This window comes from Carettochelys insculpta, chromosome 20 (assembly GCF_033958435.1).
Source record: "Carettochelys insculpta isolate YL-2023 chromosome 20, ASM3395843v1, whole genome shotgun sequence".
NCBI lineage: Eukaryota > Metazoa > Chordata > Testudines > Carettochelyidae > Carettochelys > Carettochelys insculpta.
In genome coordinates this window covers 17,401,043-17,416,961 of record NC_134156.1, presented here as the reverse complement: position 1 = coordinate 17,416,961, position 15,919 = coordinate 17,401,043, and the positions used below count along the sequence as shown (strand labels likewise).

The 15,919-nt window shown below is 44.0% G+C and overlaps 1 protein-coding gene across 1 annotated transcript; it reads left to right on the top strand.

Annotated features, from left to right (window-relative positions):
- On the top strand, nucleotides 1-14,568 carry C20H17orf75 (chromosome 20 C17orf75 homolog). Its single transcript, XM_075014523.1, has 10 exons — nucleotides 1-238; nucleotides 2,579-2,659; nucleotides 4,981-5,106; nucleotides 6,293-6,433; nucleotides 6,524-6,581; nucleotides 8,282-8,401; nucleotides 9,290-9,354; nucleotides 9,459-9,595; nucleotides 11,135-11,238; nucleotides 13,272-14,568. Exons 1-10 carry the CDS (start codon nucleotides 96-98, stop codon nucleotides 13,479-13,481), a joined length of 1,185 nt encoding a protein of 394 aa, XP_074870624.1. The 5' UTR covers nucleotides 1-95; the 3' UTR covers nucleotides 13,482-14,568.
- The last annotated feature ends 1,351 nt before the right edge of the window (nucleotides 14,569-15,919 follow it).

The following is a 15,919-nucleotide window of genomic DNA, read 5'->3' as shown; positions in this document are numbered from 1 at the left end:
CAGCCGGAACCGGCGCGTCTGCGGTGTGAGCGGAGCAGGAAGAGGAGCGCCGGGTAAAGGCCGGGGTGGGCGGGTTTCCTTGCTACACACGGAAAATGTTGCCGTCACTGCAGGAGTCCGTGGAGGGGGACGAGAGGGAGCTGGAGAGCAGCGAGGAAGGGGGCGGCCCGGCGGAGGAGCGGCGGCCGGAGCGCTCCAGCAATAGCTACTACTGCCTGTACGGCTACCGGTGCTGCAGGTGAGGGAAGGAAGGGAGGCCGCCTCCCAGCGCGCTCCACAGCACCCCGTCTCCTCGCCCTGAGCTCCCCCCGTTTAGCCCGATGGCATCTGCCGGTGCCACCTCCCTCCCGTCTCGCTGCAGCTGGAGCGGGAAGGAGGGCGGGAGACTGGGGCGCTCCACGCCCCAAGCTGCCGAGGCAGAACAGCCCTCCAAAGGCACCGCCCGGTCCGCCTGCCGCACCCAAAACACGGCCCTTTTCCCCAGGGCCTCCGCGGGGCGCCCCACGAGCAGCGCTCACATCAGGCCATTAACGAAAGGAAACGCCTTCATGTCGTCCCAGCCTCTCAGCGGAGGGTCCCCGCCTTTGGCTGGCTGATTTCCTGGAGGCGGCCTTTGGTTCCGGGGGTGGAGGTGGGGGTAACCCCCGAGGGCTCGTGGGGCCACGGGTAGCTCAGTGGTTTGTGCATTGGCCCTGTAAAGACAGGGTTGTGAGCTCAGTCCACAAGGCCATTTAGGGGTCTGGGGCAAATAGACTTGTGATGGAGTGGGGGGGGGGTGCATGTGTGAGTCAGGCTGGATGTCCGAGGCAAGCAGCAACTCCCAGTGGCTAAGGATGACCCTAGGGCTACAACTGGCAGATAACACCTCTGCCTAAACAAAGAGCAGGGAGGAGCTGAGCTGGGTTTTGAATCGGGGGCGGCAGTTAGAGGCGAGGAAAAGGGAGAGCTGGAAGGCAGCCAGCCTGAGGAGGGGGAAAGCTACACCCCAGAGGGACACCCCTCGGGGTCTTCCCCCCAGGACAGGTTGGAAGGACTGTCTCTGGCGGCTATGCTGTTGCTTCTGTGAGAAACTGGACATCTGTTGCCTAATAAACCTGCTGTTGTGCCTGCTGAGTGAGAGTCTCTCCTGCCAGCGGACGGGGTGCAGTGCAGGGGGACCCCTGAACCCCATCACAAGACTAAAATAAATCTGTTAAGGAGGCAACAAAGCCTGCTGCCAGCTTTGTCCATGTATCTATTCGGGAGATATCATCACTGGACCTAACCAGGTTAACCACAGGCACATTCTCATGTTCCTCAACTAACATCATGTGCCAACAATGCACAGATGCTTTGTATATTGGACAGGCTTCAAAATCTCTTAGACAGTTACTAGGCACAAAACAGACATAAAAACACTCCTGATCCACAAACCTGTCAGCCAGCACTTTAATGGAGTGGGCTATTCTGTTAATGACATAAAAGTTCGTGTCTTACTGAAGAGGAATTTTCATAGTCTGGAAAGAGAGGCTGCTGAACTCAAATTTATATTTTATTTTATATTTTAATTTATATCAAATTTGACACATTAGCATGTGGTTTGAACTGGGATGGGAATTTTCTGGGTCTTTATAAGGGCTCTTTTGCATACTTGGCTTCATCTAATTCTTGACTCCCCCACCCCATCTGCCCCTCTACTCTCTGATTTGGTCACCTTGATCATTTTTTTCTGATTTGTCAACCTTGATTACTATTTTTGGTTCTCTGTCCCACAAAAGCTCATCTAGTAAATTATTTTGTTAGTCTTTAAAGTGCTCCTTGACTGCTTTTTTGTTCTGTTAAGGAGGGTATTAGTTATGCCCAGAGGGTGTAGGTGACTGGACCTGATGACCTCCTAAGGTCTCTTCTAGCTCTATGAGATATGTCTGGGTCCATCTGTATAGCAAGTTTGGATGGAGGGTAAGAGGTGCCTAGCTAAAAACAGCCCCCATAAAATTGGCACATCTAAATGGACAGGGACAGAGGGAGGGTTGCTGAGATGTGGGTGACTAAGGTACTAAGGTAGTATATGACAAGACAGAGAAGAGAAAGGTGAGTGGGGCAATACCCAGTTTTGGCAGGGAGTTCAGGGAATAGCTTCACCTTTGCTTTTTGCTTGTTTGGGAGGGACAGCTCCAAATGCAGATTACAGTACTCATAAAATGGGCATCGAGCTAGGAAACTAAGAGTTTCTAGGTAATGTTCTTGAAAGGGTGTGTTATTGACAGCACTGTAGCTGGAGGTTATCAGAGCACAGGCAGTGTCAGTACTAGGCTTTCCTACATTGTCCTACCAAAGTTGTGGAGTGGGGAACCCTGTCTGTTCAGTGCTTAGCTGCTCTTTTCCTTTTTTGATTTCTCCCCTGGGAGAGGGAATGACAAGTAATTTCTTCCTCTCCTCCACACTTTCTTTGTTCTCTTCTCCACAGTACTTTCAAAAGCTACTTTCACTCTGTGCCATCGCCACAATGCTTTTTTCTCCTCTGCCTTATTTAGCAGTAAGAGACCTGTATTTAATATATGTAATGGAACATCAGTCATAAACATGCCCTGCTTTTCAGTTCGTCAGAACAGGCCACTGGCAGTGAGGATGGAAGTCCAAGCAGTACAACACCAGAAACTCCCTCTGCTGAAGACTTCAGGTAAAACAGCAGAACCCCTTAATACTTTGGTTTCACATTCACTCTCTACTTTAGAGCCTTTGACATTTTGCTATTTGGGTAGATACAGAAAGGAATACAGAGTTAGAGAACACATCCCCCATCAGAAATACAGTAGTGAATTCACCTGGGATATTTATCTGGGATTTTTGAAAACCAAGATGATAATGGACACACACATCAAAAGGAATTTCTGATCTTCGTGGAAGCTTAGAATAAGAGACCAGTGCAAATTGTACTCCTTGGGTTCATACTCATTTTAGGAATGTAAAATACTGCTTAATTAGTTGGCCAGTTAAACTTAATTTTAACCAGTTAAATCATGGGGGAGTCGGTTGAGGAGGCCTCTCCAGCCCAGGCCGGGGCTGCCCTGGCTAGGCTGGAGTGCACTGTAGCACTCCTGGGCAGAGCCCAATGCAGACAAAGGCTGTTCCAACCTAGCTGGAGCACCCTACTGCCACAGTGGGATGTGCATTGCTGTAGGAATCCCCAGCCCCCACTGGTTAATGGATTAACCAGTTAAATGGTAACATCCCTAACTAATTTATTTTATACTAATATTAACTCTTTGAATATAAATAATGAGTCATTGAAGCAGAACAATGGGTCTTCCCTCAAAGCTCTGCTCCAGTGGCTTGTTATTTATACAGAGTAGAATAATTTCAACAGGAGAGATTGAACAAGCCTCACATCAGACTGTCTCATAGCTCGGTTGTTAGAGCGCTTTCGTGAGAGGTTTAGGAGTCACTAAGGCTATGTCTAGATTGCAGGCTTCTAAAAGTCTGCTGTTCTGGGATCCTTCTGACATCCCAGTCATCCTTATTCCGCAAGGAAAAAGGGATGTGTCAGCAGAGGGGATTTTTCCAAAATTTGGTCCCACGTAGAGGGACCAAATGTCCAGAAAGCCTCTCCTGACAGAACTGTTGGCAGGAGATACACAAATGCAACAGAGCTCTTCAATCTAGACGTAGCCTAAGAGATAGGTGCCTGTCTTCCTAAGAAGCCTTCTTGCAGCCTGGATTTAACAAATTATTTTTCTAAGAGGGGCAGTTTAAGATACACACCCTCTTTGACTTCCCCCAATGGTTAGCTTAGTTACCTCCTCCCTTAGTATGCTGGCTTTTGTGAATTACATTCTAAGATGGGGTGGGCATCCAGCCTGCCAAGACTTTCAGTTCAGCCTGCAGCCTGTCCCACTGATACCCTCAGGCATAGAGCAGCCTCAGGGCTCAAAGTGCCTGGCATCTCCATAGAGCTCTCTGCAATGCATGCACAGGGGAGGGGGGTGGGATGCTTTGTGTGCTGGCCCCACCCCCAGCACAATCTCTCAGTTGCTATTGGCCAGAAACCAGCCACTAGCAGCTGAGAGATTGTGCTGGGGTGAAGGCACCACATAAAGCTTTCCCCTTCCTCTGGCTCCTCTTTGCCCCCGCCCCACAGCTGGCAATCAGTGCAGAAAGCCACGTGAAGCAGCCAGCCATTTTGAACAGTCTGGGGCTACATCAAACAGGGAACCTACCTGAGGTGCCAGCTGGACTGCTGGCCAGGAGCCACCTAGGCAAATGCCTCTTAGCAGAACCTGCATCTGGCATCCCTGCCCCAGGTCACCATCCAGACTCTCTGCACCCTCCCACCGTAGGTCTCAACTCTCTCCTAGACTCTGCACCCACTCCTACACACTTCCCTCATGCCAGAATCCTCTCCTGCATCCTAATCCCCTGTCACAAGTCAAAACTGCCTCTCAGACTCCATCTCATATTTCTGCACCCAACCTCTGTCATGGACCCCACATCCACTTCATAAAATAGTTTGGCCCCTGACCGCTTCCCAAAATCTTGGAGTGGTCCCCCGTCAAAAATTATCACCCACTCCTATTTTAAGATGCCTAGCTCTCCCTATTCATTGATTAGGGAGCCTTGGTTAACTCAGGCTTTTTGAATTTTAGTGTTAGTTGGGTGATTTTGCAGGCACCTAAAAGTTAGACATTGTGATCCTTGTTGCCACCACGCCCGAGTCCCTTTGTGAATCCAGGCCTAAGTGTTCTGCTTAACACTATAGAAGGAATCTGTGTCAATTGATATTAGAATTAAAGAATCCCAATCTAGTGAATAAGATACTGAATAAATTTTTGACTTGCTGTAGGTCATATAATTCATTAGAGACAGTGCGCTGGACAGATTCCATGAGTCCTGACCAACCCTCTGCTATAATCATGACATTTGCTAGCATCGAACATATGCCCAGCAAGACAATTAAAACAGTTTATTCTTCTTCTCATTAAAAATTTTATCTTGTTTTCAAAGCCTCTCCTTGGTGGACACTAACTTACCAGCAGAAGCAGAGACAGAATTGCGCAGTTTTATTGCTAAGCGTCTTATTAAAGGAGCACTTTTTGAGGGGATGGGTAATGTTGCATCTGTGGAGTTGAGGTAAAGTAAAATGTACTGTTTTTAATTTGTAATAAACATGGGAAGTGATAAGAAATGCTGGCAGTCTCACTAAATTTACCATCTGGTGTTGCATATGAGTTTAATCCTGATTGCAGCTATTCAGCCTGTCAGTGCATATGTAATGCTCCCAGTTTAGTTATGTGCTAGTAGCGTTTTCCTTCAATGTCCTTTAGATGGCGGTGAAGAACTCAAACTTGTTAATTTGTGATTAAATTGGTTTTTGGTTAAGTTGTGTTGCTCACATCTTCTGTGCAATTAACAAGGAGGAAAAGATCCAGGAAGGATGTACACAAGTTGAGTCTCTCTAGTCTGGCACTCTCGGGACCTGACTGGTGCCAAACAAAAGAATTTGCCAAACCATGGGAAGTCAAGATTGTCTAGAAGCATTACTAACAATTCCACTGCTTACTGGGCTCTTAGAACATAGTTAGGGGTAAATTACAGCTAAATTACAGCACAGAACCAGGACTGGTGGCAGTGAACAAATTTTATGGGACCATGGGCAACTTGGCCACACCCATGATAAGTGGACATCTGCCTAACTAAAATCATGCCAGGCCCAGATGTTGCTGGATGAGAGAGAGCTGGACTAGAGATGTTTAACCTGTATGTGATGCTATGGGCAGGTTTTATGGGGAGTTAGCAGGGTTGTTTTTTTTTTTTTAAAGTAAATCACATCTATATAGTACATATCGTAATTGGCTCTGACTCCTGTACACATGACCTTTATTTCTAAACTCAGTTTATCTTTTAAAGCTTTGTTGGAAACTAGCAGCAACAATATTTTGAAGAAGAGGGTTATAAATAGGATAGTTAAAGCGTGCGTTTATTTCTGGTATGCGCCCCAGTCAACGGTAATCAGAATGATATTTTACTGTTCTGAAAGCTTGAGTATTCTTTTGGGAACAGGACAGACTTGTATTGATCAAGATAAGAAAACATAGAAATTCAAAATTCAAATATTAATCATTATCTGATAAGTCACAAATTTATATTTATATAAAACGTAGGATGGGAAACCTTGACAAAACTTTCATGGACTTGAGTGGGGTCATAATTTCAGCCTTGGTATGTAGCTGGTTAAATTCTAATATGAGATTGATTTAAAACAGTCATTAAGTTATTTGGCATATCTGCATGTGATTAACTCTTTTTCTGTATTTAGCATACCAGAATATCGAGTTGGTTGTTATTACTGTCTTCTCCACCAAGAAAAGCTTCTCGAAACTGCAACAGTGGAATCAAATATTAGCCATCCGGAGTATGTAGTCTGTTTCTTAGGCGGCTCAGAGAAAGGGCTTGAGCTATATCCTTTCCTTAACCTCTTTTTACCTACTATATATTAAATGGGCAAAGTGCAAGACTTACTGTGTATCTTATTTCCTTAAGATGATACTTTCAGACTTGAGCTGGACACATATGTTCAAGGCCTCAAGACTAACCTTGACTCAGAGGTAAGATATAATTCTATCACTGAATTTTTTTAAATGGTTAAGATCAGTGCCTTTTTGTGTTTAAAAAGGGGGAGCTGGTACTCAGATGGCTCCCCACACATCTTCCCCAGCCAGTCCCGTGGCTTGGGCTGCCGAGGTGCTGGTACTCAGTACTAGCACAAAACAAGCACTGGTTAAGATGACATTTTCTGAAATGTTAATCTGATTTTATAGGGCTGATTTGTTATAGGCTTGTGAACGATCTGCACCGTACACACTTAGGTTCTTGTCAAATCAGGCTAGAGAATTAGAGAATGTAGAAAGTTCAGTAATTTGCCCAGACTCTTGGGATGTACAACAAAGTAATTCACACTGAGGACAGAACCCTTGTTCTGGCAGTGTAGCTCATGGTTATCGGAATGTTCCAGAATTTTGGTGAATGCATTCAGTTCACCACTGCATTCCCCAAAGTCAAAAAGGTAAGCCATAGGCCATTTATCTATGCCAAGGGTTAAAAACACTTATTCTAACTTGCTCTAGCTAATCATGCAGGATATGGACCTGTAGATTTCTTGCATTACAGCCAAATACAATGAAGTAATTTACTGAAATATCAACCAAAATGGTATAAACCAAAGAGGAAAATCAGATTGTAAATTTATAGCAGGCAAGTCCCATGGGTTACCAAATAAGGATTGATTACTCTGACAAAAATCAACATAAAGCATAGACATAGAGCACAGAAAGTTAGTACATGAAAGGCTAACATAAACAGGGAAATGAGCAAGAGTAAAGTTATACACAAATGGAAACATCTGACTTTCTTTCCCAAGAATACGAATTTTAAGAGTTCTCTCTGAAACTAACAGGGAAAGTCAGACAGAAGTGTGAATAAGTTGACTAAATCCCTGTAGGAAATTATAAAATCATATGGAAAGACTTGAAAGAAACATTCACTTCCCCAGTTTTATCCAATTTTATTAAGCATTGGTGACAGGTTGGTGGTTTTTTTTTTGCTATGAGGGAAGACTGAAAAAACTGGGCTTGTTTAGTTTAGAAAAAAGAGACTGAGAGGGGACATGATAGCAGTTTTCAAGTACCTCAAAGAATGTTACAAGGAAGAGGGAGAAAAATTGTTCTCCTTGGCCTCTGAGGATAGAACAAGGAACAATGGGCTTAAAATACAGCAACGGAGGTTTAATTAGACATTAGGGAAAAACTTCCTAACTGTCAGGGTGGTTAAACGCTGAAATAAGTTACCTAGGGAGCTTGTGGAATCTGGAGATATTTAAGAGCAAGTTAGACAGACACCTCTTAGGGATGGTCTAGATGGTGTTTGGTTTTGCCAAGAGGGCAGGGAACCTCTTGAGGTCCCTTCCACTTCTAGTGTTCTATGGTTCTATGCTTAAGAAAAGAAAACTAATAAAGTTCAGAGAATGGAACTCAGTTCAGACTCCCAGTTCTGTGTCCTATCTACTGGACTACTCTGCTTGCCTAACACGTCAGAATACAGTACATTACAAATGCGATGATCAGAAGAGGTGAAGAAGTGGGTGTGTCCCACGAAAGCTCATCACCTAATACATAATATTGTTAATATTTAGGTGCTACAGGACTACTATTTTTGTTTTGTGGAAATAAAAACTAACACGGTTACCTCTCTGAGACTATTGCTTATTTTCATACTACAATTAAATCTTGAGTGTTTCAATTTATTACAGAAAGGTAACCTGGAGACTTGTTTTAAACAATACCTAAAAAGTTGGTTTGAGGACTCCGTATGGCCTATCCAGAGGGTTGTGCAACTCTTTCAGGAGAAACTCGCCTTTTTATTGCATGCTGTAAGTATACATTCAATTAAAATATCTTTTGAGCATTTTCTAGTCCACTCAGTGATCTCATTTCACTGTTACAAATGTAACTTGCGTTTTCTTTTCCATTCACTTTGAATTGATTGAGGAAAACCTCCATTTAGTCAGTAAAAAGTGGTTTTTCTCAGCTATATTGCTAAGCCAGTACCAGCTATCTTTCCATTCACCAGCCATAAATAAACTAACATTTTAAAATTAATTCTATAGCTGACTTACTTTAAAATGGAATGCTTGGTATTGTTCATCTTGTATTTAGAATGAGATAAACAATAAAAATTCCATTTGGGTCAAAGGAGGACAGCTAAGTATCTATGAAATTCATTGCAGAAAGCTGCTGAGAACAAAAACACTGGTAGACAATGAACATGAGAAGGATGTAGGCAGAATGGTTAATAAAAGTACAAACCAATAGGGTACATCCACACTAGAAGCATCTGTCTACAGAAGTTACTGTCAGAAGAGATGTTCTAACAAAACTTCTGTCAACAGTTTGCATCTACACATAAAAGCAGATCGATCTTTCAGTCCACTCTGTCTACAAAAGGACCCCCTAGAGTATCTACACAGCAAACTGTCAACAAAATGCATTTTGTGTGTAAATGCTCCACAAGTTTTGTCTACAAAACCCCAGATTCAACAAAACTCTGTAGTAGAGATGTAAGCATATACTTTTCAGAATGTATAAATAGTTGTAATGAATATAGCCTGGAGTACTTCTCTAGCTTCTGATCCTTACTAAACTATTAGGAAAAGAACTTAAGTAGAATCATTTGTTATTCTGTACTAGTAATAATAATTAATGTAGTAACAGAATTGAAATATATACAGCCAGCAGCAATCAAACTTTTTTTTTTTAAGGCTTTGAGTTATTCTCCTGTGGAAGTTAAGCATTCAGATGAAAGAACAAAGAAAGATATTAAAAGGTAAAGAATATTACATTTATAGAGAGGCAATATAGCCTGCATGCAGCTTTCCTGGTTTTGCTCTTTGGGTGCAGACTACAGCTCACAATAAATTTTTGTGTCAGGTTTCAGAGTGCTGCCAGTCTGCAAGGTCTTATTCAGGAAGGTACAATGACCTCCTTGTGCATAGCCATGACTGAGGAGCAGCACAAATCAGTGATGATAGATTGTAGTGGACCACAGCCTCAGTTTCATAATGCAGGTGAGATGGGCCTATTTCCATCAGCTTAACCAGCTCATCTTTACGGAAAGCTCAGAAACTTATGGGATCATAGCTAAACCCCAAAACTTTCTATATATCTTGAGAACATCTTTCTTCCCATTTGATGTTACAGCATATACAGTATACAGACACCTGATCTCTCATTTCAAAATGAGGAATCCTAGAGCAGGGATGGGCAATAATTTTTGATGGGGGTTGCTCTAAAAATTTGGTAGGTGATCAGGGGCCACACTCTTCTGTGATATTAATGGTGGTAGTGTATGGTCTGGGACAGAATCTTGGTGCAGAAAAGAGCTTAGGGTAGGGGAGTGAAGTGCAGGATGGAGTTTGGTTAAAGCAGGGTGCGGGTGATTTGGGGCAGAGGATTGGGGTGCAAGAGCGGCTGTGGAGTCTGGGAGTAGAGTTAGGTGCAGAAGTGGATTCTGATTCGGAGGAAGAGGGTAAGAGGGGGGTGCAGAATATGAAATGCAGTTGTGACCAGAGGCAGGGGTGCAGAGGGTGTGGGTTGTGATCGGGGGCAGGAGTACCTAAGGGAATGCAGGAGTTTGGATTGTGACCCGGGGCTTGGTATTAGGGTGGCGTGTCAGATGCAAGCTGTGGACAGGAGGTACTTACCCTTGGCCCAGCAGTCCAACGTACCCTCAGACAGGCTCCCTACGTGCTACTCAAAGCATCCAGCCATGGGGACCAGCATCTGTGTCTGGTTGGCGTGTGCCATACCAGTAGGAAGGGGCTGCAAGGTGCCTGCAAGCATGGCTCAGGCAGCTCCCATTGGTTAGTTTCCGGCCAATGGGAGCTGCAAGGATTGTGCTGGAGGCAGGAGAAGTGTTGGTAGTTCCCCAGCCCCAGAAGCGCACACCAGACAGAGATGCACATGCCAGCCACTTTGGGCAGTATGCGGGGCCATGGCAGGCAGCCTGCTCAAGGGTCCTGCTGGGCCATGGGCCACTGAGGGCCCAGAAGATCATGGCAGGCCACATCCGGCCTGTGGGTCATATTTCGCCCACTTTGTCCTACAGTCTGGAATTTGCTCTGTGATCTCAAACTCAGATTAGTTAACCCTCAGATCAAGACATAAAGCTCACTTTTTCCATCAGGCTTTTGATGAGTGGTGTCAGAGGGAAATGGATAGTTAGATAGTTCTAACTATTTTGAGCAAGTATAATTCTGTTGGATTGGGCTCTTTGCTGTAGATTTTAATTTTGTAGTTTTAAAAGCAGCTGGAGCTTTGGGGGAGATATTCCAAAGAAAATGAAAACAAAATCTATTTTCCTGGCACATAAGTTAACACGGCAAGAGAGGGGAGTTGCATTTTTTTCATTTTCTCATACACATCCTGTCCATCTTCTGAAATTTTATATTTTTGAATATTTATATCATAGGGCAAATGTTACTGATGTCAGTTGCAATTATTGTGTGAGTGAAATCAGGTAGGTGCATAGGTGTGGGTTATGCAGTGCTCTAACATGCACGCACTTTTTCCTTACCTACTTTTCTTTGTTCCTATGCATGTGATAGGAAGCAACAAATTCTGTGATGACTGGACGCAGGCTTTTCTAAATGGTGCTGAAGGTGGAAATCCTTTTCTCTTCCGGCAAATACTGGAAAACTTTAAATTGAAGGTAATTTTATATACTCATATGCTTGTAGGAGACCAAAGAGTTACTGATGGGTAGTCTACACTAGAAGAGAAATTAGACTTAAGATACAAAACTCCAGATATGAGAATTGCATAGCTGGAGTTGACCTACTGGCGTGGCCCCACTGTGGGAGTTGGATGGGAGAAACTCTCCTGTTGACTTCCTTTACTACTCAGGGTTTGATTTAGCACATTCCTACTAGGCACACTAAATTGAACCCGAGAAGATTGAGTGCAGTAGCGTTGATCTTCCCCTTAGTGCAGACATACCCTGAGTGTGCAAATAGTTATTTTTGATTGATAAAGTGATAAATGTGAAAGTTTGTCTTGTTCTTCCAGCATTTTATGAGCAAGAATAGAATAACCTCTAAAGGCGATGTGGACAAATTTAGAAACCAATTTATTTTTAAACAACTCAATCTTAAAAGTGCAGTACAGGATGAACCCCTCTAATCTGGCACCCTCAGAACCTGACTGGTGCCAGATGAGAGAATTTGCCAGACCATGAGAGATCGATAAAGTCTAGCAGTATCATTATCACTTCCACTGCTTTATTGGGCTCTTAGAAGACATTTAGGCTGGGTCTACACATGCCCCTTCCTTTCGAAAGGGGCATGTTAATGAGCGGGTTCGAAAGATGCTAATGAGGCATGGCAATGAATATGCAGCACCTCATTAGCATGATGGCAGCTGCGGTGATTCAAAAGTGCAGCTTTTCGAATCGTGCGCCGCCCGTGGAGACGGGACCTTCCGAAAGGACCCCCCAATTTTCGAAAACCCTTGGGGGTCCTTTTGGAAGGTCCTGTCTTCATGTGCAGTACGCGATTCGAAAAGCCGCACTTTTGAATCACCGCGGCTGCCATCGTGCTAATGAGGTGCTGCACATTCATTGCCATGCCTCATTAGCATCTTTCGAACCCGCTCATTAACATGCCCCTTTTGAAAGGAAGGGGCACGTGTAGACACAGGGTTAGAGGTAAATTACAGCTGAATAACAGCACAAAACATTGAGAGCCAGGACTGGTGACTGTAAACAACCTTTATTGGACTGTGGGAAATTTGGTTACATCCACGATAAATTGTCATTCTGCAAACTAAAATCATGCAGGATTATGAATGTTGCCAGACAAGAGTGTTCCAGATTAAAGAGGTTCAACCTGTAGTAACACTTATACATAGGTGTAGCTAACTAATTTGTGTACTAGTGTATATAATAAATTCTTACTGCAGATTCTTCCACTTCTCCAAATCCATGTACAGAAATGTGTGATTTCGAGTTGTGCTTAAGTAGCATTAACGTGAGTTAAGCACAACTCAAAATCATACTCCCTCTGGCCCTGGCTCAACCCCCCTGGCCCCGTGCAGCCCCGGTTCAACCCTGCCCCCTGTTCAAACCCCCTGCACACGGCTCCAGCTCACCACTCCCACACATAGCTGTGGCTGCGGCTCCAGCTCACCGCCCCCGCCCGAATTCAACCCCCCTCCCCCCCCAGTTCAAACCCCCCGCGCACAGCTCTGACTCACTACCCCCACCCTTATGTAAATGCCCCACCTGTGGCTCTGGCTCACCACCCCTGCCCCGCTTCACACCTACAACCCTGGCCCCCATTCCAGCCCCCTGTGTGCAGCTCCAGGTTATTGCCCCAGTTCAAACCCTCCACACGCAGCTTCGTCTCAACTCCACCCCCCCAGCTCCTCCTGGAGCTCTAAAACACCCCAGGCTTAACTCCTTGCCCCCCTCTCACAGCCCCAACCCACCACCAGGCTTAACCCTCCCCAGCTGCTCCCCCCACCTCAACCCCAGGAGCTACCTTACAAAAGGAGCTCCAGGTGCTCCTGCTGCTTCCCCGGTTGCAGAATGTGCGTTCCTCTGGGGGAAAAAGCCACCCCTGATTTATGCAAAATTCAAGTTACACAGGGGTGTGTGGGTATACAACCCTCGCATAACTTGAGGGACTACTGTATTGGCATGCCTTTCCTACAGATGAGGAGTATTTTCTGTTGCTGTATTTATAGGCCATACAAGACACTAACAATCTGAAGAGGTTTATTCGTCAGGCAGAAATGAACCATTATGCCTTGTTTAAATGTTACGTGTTTCTAAAGAACTGTGGCAGTGGAGATATCCTTTTGAAGATTGTTAAAGTGGAGCATGCCGAAATGCCAGAAGCTAAAAATGTAATAACTGTCCTGGAGGAATTCATGAGAGAAACAGCAGTAGCCTAAGATCCTACTTTTTGTACTCATTTCCTGCTCTTTCATAAATAATTAATTCCTTCTTTGTAAATCAGAATTCAGTATTGCAGAAACTTAAATTATATTTGAAAGCGTTCAGTCATTTCAAACTTTCTTCACATCTGGGTCTTTTTACATTTCCCCTTTTTAGAAGAAATAGCATGATATTAGCTTCAATGTTTAAATATAGCGTATTATGCCAATCCAACCATGCATTTTTCAAGATTCACCAGTGTCTGCATCCGATTCCTCTTCCTTTTTGGGGGACCACACCATTTTTTTTTTCAGTGTCACAAGAACTAATTGAGAAGATTGTGACCAGATGTTGAGATCAGATTTATTTAAACAAACAAAGAAGTCATATTAAGAACAACAAACATTTAGATAAATTGCATGTAGTAAACGGATTAAACATATTCAATTCAGAGAATTTTTTCTGACAATTGCTGTATTCTTGTCACTTATTTTCACATCCTGAATTGCAAAATAAAAGTCTGTACTTCTGTGACCAGATTCTCTCTTTGATTATAGTTAACAAACTGAACATAGTCTTTCAAACAAACTTTCCTGAGTTGTGTGGAAGGTTGAGGTGGTATGTGCCTGAGACTACACACATCAAACCAGTCAAGGTATCTGGAGAATGACAGGCCTGATTCCTCACTTTCTTACGCTCTCTGTCATCACTGGCTTTGCACACGTGTACAAACACTTTGTCAGCATGGGAGTGTTTTACATATACTTTGCCTAAGTGTAAAATGAGTCCAGAAGTTGCAAGAGAGACAATGTGGGAGAGGTAATAGCTAGATAGTGGATAGATGGTCTAATAAAGATATCTCTCCCACATTGTCTCTCTACTGTCCTGGCACTGACATGGCATCAGCAACATTGCACGTATGTATGTTGCAAAGCAGTGGAGAATCGTGCTAACAATAATCTGATTTTAAGGCTGTATTGAATTAAGCTATGGTTTCAGATAAAGATTTCATTTTGAAAATGTATCATTGTACTCCAGTGATGAACTGTCCCACGCTTAATGGCTGGGTCTACACATGCCCCTTCCTTTCGAAAGGGGCATGTTAATGAGCAGGTTAGAAAGATGCTAATGAGGCGCTGCAATGAATATGCAGCACCTCATTAGCATAATAGCAGCCACAGCGATTCAAAAGTGCAGCTTTTTGAATCGCGTGCCGCCCGTGGAGACGGGACCTTCTGAAAGGACCACCCCAGTTTGCAAGCGCATGATTCGAAAAGCCACACTTTCGAATCGACATGGCTGTCATTATGCTAATGAGGTGCTGCATATTCAATGCAGTGCGTCGTCAGCATCTTTCAAACCCATTCATTAACATGCCCCTTTCGAAAGGAAGGGGCACGTGTAGACACAGGGAATAAGAAATACATTTTTTTAAACCATAAGTAATTTAGACAAGAATGTAAGAGAGACACCACTTTGGGTACAGTAGGAGCCAAAACTAAGTTTTTCCTTTATCAGAATTACACAGAGAAGGCCTGCAGAACCCTCATGTAGGCAGTATGCTCATTTGTTTCAATATGAGCTACGAAATGCAGTCTTTGCACATAGGCACTGTGGCCACACAAGCCCCTCTTTTTGGAGGGGCTATGGTAATATGGCACTTTGGAATATGCTAATGAGGCACTACCATGAATATGGAGTGCCTCATTAGCATAATGGCAGCTGTGCACACTTCGAAACTGCTGGTTTGGAAACGCGCGCCACCCATGCGGCCAGGGGCCTTTTGAAATGGCCCCCTGATGTTGAAAGCCCCTTCTTCACATCTGGTTTTGGGAAGGGACTTTCAAAAATCAGAGGGGTGATTTTGAAAGGCCCCCCCACCCCCCCCCGGCTGCATGGGACGCATGCATTTCGAAACCAACAGTTTTGAAGTTTGCGTGGCTGCTATTATGCTAGTGAGGCACTACATATTCATGTAGTGTCTCATTACCATATTCCAAAGTGCAACATTACCATAGGCTAGAGTGGCCATAGCGAGTGTGTTTTATCAAAGCTTGCTACTTAATGAACAATTCTCTTATGAAGAGGTCTCTGTCACTAGCTATATTTGTAATCTTACTGAACCAGTAGGGTGACTGCTGTTTTGTTTTGTGAGTGCTGTTACATCAGAATTAAAAGGAACATGCTTTCTTGTGATGTAATCATATCTAATATAATACATGAAAAATCTTGGTGGCGTAGCTTATTTTTAATTCCGAGTATGGCCAATATAAATGAATCCATTTAGGGCTCTGGAGCATATAGGTGAAGCAGCATTGGATGGGTCAGAGAAAGGACATGCATTGCCAGAGGAGAAAATAAAAGCAGCTTCAACAATCCCAGCCTATGTGTTACCATATCACAACATAGGCTGCATGCAGGATCACAGAGGACTTTCCTTCAGCATGTTTTATTC

Excerpts from the sequence above, each read along its gene's own strand:
- C20H17orf75 (XM_075014523.1), top strand. The coding sequence starts at position 96 with ATGTTGCCGTCACTGCAGGAGTCCGTGGAGGGGGACGAGAGGGAGCTG. Across the intron at positions 6,434-6,523 it reads TCAGAGAAAGGGCTTGAGCT|TTTCAGACTTGAGCTGGACA; the intron begins ATATCCTTTCCT and ends TTAAGATGATAC. Across the intron at positions 8,402-9,289 it reads TCGCCTTTTTATTGCATGCT|GCTTTGAGTTATTCTCCTGT; the intron begins GTAAGTATACAT and ends TTTTTTTTTAAG.